Below are 8,867 nucleotides of genomic sequence, written 5' to 3'. Positions count from 1 at the left end.
ACAAGCACTCTGGCACATAAAAGTTTCTTTAGTGCCAGCTTATCACCCTGGGAGTTTGACTTTCCCAAAAGAGGCATTGTAGCTCTAACAATATCTTGATACCTCGATGAAGTTGTGACTCTTCATGATCAGCCGCTATCAGGGAGCCCACACCTGTTCGATGCGTCCCGGTCTTACTTTGGCTGACAGCGTGGAGAGCAGTCTGTGTTTTAGGGGGACAGTGGGAACCGTCTAACCTTTTAGGTGTCTGACTCGCTATCCGGTTACACTCGGCCGGTTCCCACAGGCCCTCCGCCTCGCTACATCCTGGTTGGGAATTCCAGTGTGTCGGCTCCAGCTGGGAGCGCTGGGTTAACGTCCGGCTGCTCCTCCTGACCGCGTCCAAACGGATAGACACTGATTCAGGTCCACATTCTGTAGGAGTGTGCTGCTGTGTATCGTCCCCACTGTGCTGACCTAAGTCTTACACCCAGATTTGATTACTAACATAAGGCATTAGCATTGATTAAAGTGTGACTTTCACTTGATTATGTCCGTCTGTAATCCAGTAAGGCTGGTTAGCGGTCATTCAAAGAATTCCCAATGTTGACACTGTGCACGACCGCTACATTGCCCTCTTTCACTTCCCGACTGGGACATTTGCCCTTTGACCCCCCCCGTAATTCGTCGCAGCCCGTTGACGTGTGAGCCGAGCCTTCACCGGCCTCTTCTCTCTCTCGCTCTCTGTCTCCCTCTCTCTCTTTCTGATCTCTCTCTGGGGCCCACCGGGGCAGAGAGTGAGAGAGCCCAGTGTCCATTTTCAAAGGCTCCTCTCCCTTGTGTTGTTTTTTGGGGGGTCAGATGGACCGTGGGGGCCCTGGGAGGCGTCCATGTGGAACCCAGGCCCATCCGCATTCCCATAAGGCTCAACGGGGGCTCCTTCCTACACTGGGATGGCCGGCTAGATGCAGTTAATGCTCAAGGATCGAATCTGTGAACTTTTGAAAGTTGAAAATAGTCATGATGTTGACATAAGATTTTGCGCCCAAAATCATTGATACAAATAATCATAAATTGTGATCACAGTTTCCAGCTAAATAACTGTGATTATTATTTTTGCCATAATCATGCAGCCCCACATTCCTCTGCTTTTCTGACTGGCCATTTTGCTTAGTTACAGCAACATACCATCAACACCAAAATGTACAATTCATCATCTGAATATCAGTGTATGTGTCAGTGATGCAGTGCCTGTCTGTCCTGTCTGTTGCTCTCTTTAAAATGCCATTTGTTAAAGCACGGGCAACTAAAACTGCCTTAAACAGCTCTTAAAAGTCCATTCCAAAGTGTGCGGGCACAGCGGGTCAGCACATCATCTTCTATCATCATTATAAATCTGAGAGAGGGAGGGAGACAGAGAGGGAAAGAAGGAAAGAGAAGAGCCTCATCCGTCCATCCACGCTCCCTAGAGGATGAGAGCATGGAGGAGAGGGTCTGGACATGCTGACGGGTGCTTAGTGATGATGTATGAGAGCCCCATCCATCACTCTGTCTGCTGTCCACACACACACACACACACACACACACACACACACATTGGATCAGGTATCTCTTAGACAATGTGAGGCCCCAATAGGGTTTCCATGTGGGACCGCTGTGGACAGGGGCTCCACCGAGGGAGCTGAGAACACCTTTTGTGGGAAGGAGTGTGTGTGAGATGTCCCTTCGCTCTCTTCAGAAAGTGTGTGTGTGCCTTTGTATGTGTGTGTATGTGTGTGTGTGTGTGTGTCCCTCTCTGTTGTAGTTGACAGAGGCTTATGTAGCCTTTTGTATCTGAAGTGCTACTTGTCCGTCAAACACTCAGTAACAAGGCAGCAAGGGACTGATATATGAATGGATATCTTAAATACGAAATTGCAATTTTGACATGTCATTTATTTGTGCTTATACACGCATTGTGATTGGACGAGAGATGTTGCATGAGAGCTTATAACCACAATATATAAACTTGTACCTTATAACTTGAACAGTATCACTCCACTTTGTTGATAAATGAACTATGAATAGGGAGCTACGTTTTTTTCTTTAATGTTTGATACTATTGTAAAAATGTTCTGAATGTTGTATAGAAGCCATAACAGACTTGAGTGTGTGCTATATTGCAGTTATTGGCACTGATACCCACTCTTGTATGTTATTACTTACATATATAATCTATAAACATATCATTAAAGCAGGAGGTATAGTTTTGCATCTGTCCCTTTTCACTGTCAAATATATATACAATCATTTTACCCTCTTCTCTCTCTCTGTGTCTGTGTCAGACTGCCAGTCCGGTGTGGCTCTGCAGGTTCTGACAGCCCGCTGCCAGGGGAAGAAGAGCTGTGTGGTCCGAGCCTCCACCAAGGACTTCGGAGACCCCTGCTACTCCGGCACCAGGAAGTACCTCAGCGTCATCTACACCTGTGGTGAGTCCCAACACACTGAGCGACCCTGCTCAGGAGTTCATTATCTTGACACCAGGGGGCGATGTTCTCTCACTGTTCAGCTTGACTGTGTGACTTGACTTGGCCGTGATGTTTTAGCTCTACGATTCAGAATTGGCTCTGAGATAAAAGATATAGAAAGATATGTTCTGAAGAGAAAGAGGAGGCATGATGATGATGATGATGATGATGATGCCAGACGGTTGTGCACATGTTTAGTATGTATGTTAGTGCCTTGCTGTACCTATTGAGCTATACAGGGAAAATGTAGAGTTGAGTTGCTTAAAGGCCCAATCCCTAATTACATTATGGCTTTGATTGTCTGATGGATTGTCTGATTTTTTTCACTTTGAAACTTAAGCATTTGATTGAGGGACAGTGTCTTCTTGGTCATCTCTTTACATGCAATGTTTGTAAATCTGAACTATTTTTGAGTCATGGTAAGCTAAGAAAGTCCTAAAAGAAGCTAAACTTCTAAACTTATTTTCCATGGGCAAGTCAAATTCCTCAAGAACATGTAATAAAGTCAAAAACACTGCATTGTACCTTGAAACAGCTCTGTCTCGACTTTATGTCTGGGCGGAAGAGGTAGAACGATGGGCTTCCTTTTTATCTGTTCCCCACCCCTGGGCTAATCCTGACCTGTCAGGACTGTAATTCATTAACCACACACTCACAGACAGACACACACACACACACACACACACACACACACACACGCTATCCAGACGCCTCCAGCTCCAGGAATCGATCCATCAGCACCACGGCCTGGAGCCTCTCAGACCCACAAAATCACTGGCACAGACACACAGACAAAGCCTGCCGCTGCACTTGGCATTTCAACGCAACTTTTGAGATCTGACGCTATGGATGTGATTTTATCAGATCGCATCGCTGTGCGTTCACACTTGTCCGTATTCCTCGAAGTCTGTGTCTGCATTACTTTTTCTACTCTCCCTCTCCATCTCTTTGCACTGCTTATGTGCACACTGTGGCTCGGTTGCATCCAGACTATGTACAGCTGTGATCGCAATGTGAGCCTGAGCCTATATGAATGAGCAAAATCCGATTTTCATGCATCCAGACCTGGCATTGAAGGCGTCCTGGTGTGAGATTAAAAAGTCACATTGAAATCTAGTCTGACCATAGCCACACACACTATCAGCCACACCGAGTCCTTTGCACTGTTTCCAAAAGTGATTGTGTGATTGTTCTCCAACAAGCCGCCCGCTCTCTATCTCAATAACAACAGTCCAACGCAGACAGAGGCTGTTCAGCTGTGTTTATGGAGTCGTTTGGCTTGAATCTCTGTCTGACCTCCCTTATCTGCCACTGATAACCAGAGCGTACTCTTCGGTGCTGTTTGGAGCGAGCAGGGTTGGTCAACGTGTGTGTGTGTGTGTGTGTGTGTTTGCAGAGGAAGGGGCGCGGTGTGGAGGAGCAGCGGAGAGAGGGGAAGGATGTGGGACGGTGTGACGCTCAGCGGAGGGAGAGTACGTGTTGTGATGTGTGTGTCGGCGGGGGCAGGAGATGGGTTTTCGGGGGTTGCGGTGGGAGGTGAGAGGGTTGAACGTGAGTAAATCAGTCTAGCCGCTGTAGACATGAAGTCACTGGTCGCTCCAGGCTCCAGCAAAGTGGTAATTTTGGGGGATCCTCTTTCATTGGCGGTTCGGTGTGTGTTTGCTTGACCCCATTTGTGTCGGAGTATGGGGTGGAGGAGGTCGGTCTGCGCATGATTACTTGCATTTATGTGCTTATATATGTGTTTGTATGTGTGTGTGTTGTTTTAAGTTTTGGTCCAAAATTAGATATAAACCATTTGAAAAAAGTGACATGTACCCTTATAAAATGATTGATAGCACACAATTTAAACAAATGACGGTACTATTTGAACGATAGTAGATAACATAAGTCTGTTGTTGAGCTTTTTTAATGAGAAAATTCTGTGATTCTTTTTTTTCTAAAATGGATATGTAGCATTTTGGAACGTGTGTGTGTGTGTGTACATGTATTTGTCAGAGTTCCTCCTACCATTGAACAGGAAAGGTGGATCACCCTGCTTTAGGAGAAACTCTGACACACACACACTTACACACACAATACAAATGAAAGTGCTGTCCCACCTAAAACCTCTGAATTTTATTTATATTGGTTTCAGTGGAGAGTTTTAGTGTCCCATGGTGGTCTAAATGCTGTTTCAGAGGCTTTTCCACTCTGAAAAGAATACAGTTCTGGGGGAACCACTGGAGTGTGTGCACACATGTATGCATAATACGAGTTCTAGTTTAATGTGCAGTAAGGACTCACTATCACACTCCAGCGCAGCCTCTGCTTCACTATGATTTATAAAGCCATCAACCCTCCGAGCGCCAGCCTCTTCCTCACACAGCCCCCAGGAGTGGCCTCGCTCCTGAGCAACAACACAGCAGCAAATGGCCTGGAACCTGCCATCAGTCTCCCAGCAGATCACACACACTCCGCACAGCCGTCGCTGTCAGGCTTCATTTACGTCCGCTCCCGCAGGAGGAAATCCCTACGGTTTGTTTGTTTGTGAAAGAAACACTTTAAGAGTCCGATAGCAGACGGACCGCAGCGCTGAGTTTCAGACATCTGAGTATTTTAACAAGCTCACGTTCTGAAATACGTCTCCGGCTATGGGTTCTGTCTTGCAAATTATTTAGTGTCTAAACTTTGAAATATTTCCTCTCAGTGTTGGAGATTGATGAACGAGCGTTGCCCGGGGCGCTTTCTTCAACAAGCGCAGTTCCAATATGGCCCCTTTGAAGTTTCCCTTGTAATGTTGTGTTCCTCACTTTGTCACGGGTTGACAGTCTTTGCCTTTTGAAGCTGTAGGAACCAAAAAATTTGGTGCCTTTTGCAAAGCATGTCCATTCCATACGCATCTTTGATCTGGAAATGAAAAAGTCTTGGCTGATGTTGCATGAGAAAGTATGCCTTTATATATTGCGAAATAGTATTGTTACGGTGTGTTTTGTGGCTGTGTGTGTGTATACTAGTAGGACCAAACCTCCCAGGCCTGTCCAGCAGCCCCACAGCACCACTCTTCTTATCTGCCCACATCCTTCCTCTGTCTAGTGAGCGGAGAGATACAGCCTGAGGGCTTCCTGCTTCTGTGTGTGTGTGTGTGTGTGTCTCTTCCACGAAGGACAGCTGTAACTTTAAACTAAATTTAACAAAATATGATTTATGTATGTCCATGCTTATCAAATCATGTCCAGAAGAATCTCCCTTTCTTTTCTCTTCCTCCCTCCCTCCATCCCACACACAGGCCTTCCTACCCAGAGCACAGTTCCTTTCCTCCCTCAGGGTATTAAAGCCTCTGACTTTTATCAAGATGAGGAAGGAGGCCTCTCTCTCTCTCTCCTAAACTTCCCTCCTAGACTTCCCCTCGGAGCACTGGCTGTGGCGTAATGGATAGCCCTGAACGAGCCTCGCAGCTACAGAGAGTCTTTTGAACCGGGGCGGACTCTTTGGGGGGATGAAAGGTTAGGGGAAGCCTAATGAACAGGTCTAATTGCTGAGGAGGAAATGGATTAATTGCGGCACTTAGGCGGTTAATATGGGATCTGGAGTTGAGGGGTGAGGAGGGTTAAGGTGGAAGACTTTGTAACTCAGGCACTTCCAACATTGGGGTTGGGACCCCAATAATATAAATTCCTAATGAAAGTAAATTTAAGTCTATTAATATCTGATTTCAAATATACAACTACTGCCACTACTGTGTCTGCTTTTGGACTGGACACAGAAGCCACTGTGAAAGCTCTGCAGCCTTAAAGGAAAAATCCACCCTAAACACTTTTCTTTTTTCTTATTCCCACAGATAACTGGCCAAATGTAGATGCTGTGACACCACATTGAGAGGCAGTATTTCCAGCATAGGCACAATGAAATTTAATAGGAGAAACATTTTCTATCTAAAACATCAACAGTAAACATCAGGTTTTCATGTCAGTCCCTCAGAATCAAAAAGCAGTCTTATTTCTAGAGCCACTGTTTGGCACCGAAATCCATCGTAGAAGAGACCAATTTCTCCACTGACAGTAGCCTCAATAGACCAGAATGCAATGCAACAACAAGACACTATCACAGACACGTCCCAATGTTCACAAACTAGTTGGCTAGTTTGCAATATTTATATGTCTACTTTTGATTGAAACAATCAACTTCATGGACATTCTCTGGGGGTTGTCAAAATGCACTCTGGGAAATGTAGTAGATAAGTAGTAGAAGTAAAGTAGATGAGGCAGGTTGAGGGAAAGTGGGTACACCAAAAAGTTAACTACAACACTTCATCACAAGATAACTCCTGGAATGCATTGAACATAACAAATTGATGATATCTAATCGTAAAAGTGTGTGAGGGTGGATTTTGCCTTTATTGTCCATCTTATCCAAAACGAGTTGGTTTTATAATAAAATTTCATTCATGATTTCTTGACCAAGTATTGCTTAATTTTTCCATTTCCCTTTTCTTTAGCAGATGGAATGTGGAGGTTGAGTATGATGGGGGACAGGAGCTGTTTTCATTCATTTTGGTTGGGGCTGTGGGGCTGATAGGGGCGGGGAAACTCGACTGAGCTGTTCTACTGGTGTTTATAATGGATTCTATCCGAGTAGTGTGAGTTTCTCACTGCCTACACATGGCTCGAGGGGGGGTTGATTGAGATGTAACAGGGGAAAAACAGGCGAAGATAAAGATGTCATTCAGGAGCTTGAGGGTTTGAATTGTCCCAACCCGGCTACACACACAAACACACACCCCACACACACAGTTTCAGATACACATGTGACCGCTGCAAGCTAGGCTCTTCTCCAACTCCCCCACACACATTCATGTCATCAGTCCAGCAGAGGAGACTGTGGGGGAGATGTTTATTTTGGCCCAGTTGTGTGTATGAGAGACAGAGTGTGTAGCTGCAGTCCAGCCAGCCAGTAGCAGCCGCCGGGCCTCTTCATTCTGCCTATAGCTCATCCTATAGCTGGTGGGCTGAACCACACACACCCAGCAGCATATACACATATACATACAAGCACATAAACACATCTGCCTGTATCTTTCATCTGGCACACACACATATACAAACATGCATTCATGGGATGCAGTGTAATTTCTAACAGTAATCAGCAACAGATGACAGTTAGTAGCTAACCACTGGTCTCAGGTAGGTCCAGACTGCTTGGGAGTTTGAATCTTAATCTCTAACCTCTGTCTGTCTGGTCTCTGGTGTTTATTTGGACTGGGACAGATGGAAAATAAAGGAGACTGGCTGTAATTTTGTAATACTAACAGTGTAAAAGGAGACAGGTAACATCACTAGTGAGTCAGCTGTACCCAGATGCCAGACGGCACTTGTGTTTCTACTGTAGGGCATACCTGGTTGAATAGAAACAAAGAATTCTTTCAGTTTGCTTTAACCTGCGTGCATTGCCAGATGGGCGGGGCTTACCACATCAGGACGGTTCAGACAGTGCCAGGAAGGTTGTCAATCACAGGAAAACGTCCTAACTTGACCCTCACATACTTTCAGGGGAATGTCTGAAGATTCTGGCCGTCTTTGTATCATCATACATGGCCGACCCCGCCCGTCTGGCACTTGAGTAGACTAAAACAAACCGGAAAAAAGCATTTACAAACAGTATTTGACCCAACGCTGATCCGCAATGTGTTTTGAGTGTGGTCCTGGAGTGTTAGTGAGTGGAGCGGCAAGCGGAAAGGAATGAAGCGGCCCCTCTGAACGCTCCCCAGCCTCGCAACGCAAACCTGACTCTGCAGAAACCCTGGAATAACAGCCGCAACTGGCACTCTCAGGAACACTACTGCGAGGAAACACACGTCACATGACCTCAGCTGACCCACACGCACACACACTTCGGCTGGAGTAATTTGCTTTGGACCAAATAGTCTCCTCCAAGCTGTACTGACGCCCGGTAAAGAAAAGCATCTGAGAGCTATTACTGTGTCCAATAGAAACTGGCTTGGAGTTAGCGAAGCCCTCTGGGTGTGGTCTCTCAATTTCACCCAAGCGGGCCCACTATCACGTCCCATCAGCCACTGGGACGCCAGGGAACGAGAAGGGAGGTTTTTGGCGCCAACAGAGCGTTGCCATGGTGATCTGCTGATGCCAGGGCTCGGGGGGGGGGGGGATTGTGCTTGGCCAGCATGTTTAGTCAGCTGATGTCTGCCCCGCACTATCTCTCACTGACTCGCATCATCTGGTATGTGCTGGCTCTTTAGTGTACATAAGCAACGTGCACTGCCACACACACACACACACACACACACACACACAAGCTCACAAAAACAGGTTAAATCACACCCTCTTTTGCTCTGTTCCTCCTGTCCTTCACATACACACAGAGCAAAAATCTCTCTCTTTGTCT

The 8,867-nt window shown here is 46.1% G+C and overlaps 1 protein-coding gene across 2 annotated transcripts in view; it reads left to right on the top strand.

Moving 5' to 3' along the window:
* The window catches only part of LOC139656985 (protein eva-1 homolog A-like), a 50,311-nt gene that overhangs the window by 10,694 nt on the left and 30,750 nt on the right, over positions 1 to 8,867 (top strand). For both annotated transcript variants that reach the window (XM_071534664.1, XM_071534663.1), the window contains exon 4: positions 2,304 to 2,447. In XM_071534664.1, the coding sequence (XP_071390765.1) occupies positions 2,304 to 2,447 (144 nt within the window). The remainder of the gene's footprint in view (positions 1 to 2,303; positions 2,448 to 8,867) is intronic.

The sequence above is a fragment of the Centroberyx affinis genome, unplaced genomic scaffold (genome assembly GCF_046629955.1).
Source record: "Centroberyx affinis isolate AG114_WGS23_722 - 3 ecotype Tasmania unplaced genomic scaffold, CSIRO-AGI_Caff_v1 ptg002597l_1, whole genome shotgun sequence".
Classification (NCBI taxonomy): domain Eukaryota; kingdom Metazoa; phylum Chordata; class Actinopteri; order Beryciformes; family Berycidae; genus Centroberyx; species Centroberyx affinis.
Note: the sequence above shows the minus strand (reverse complement) of the source record. Positions and strands in the feature narration are given on the sequence as shown.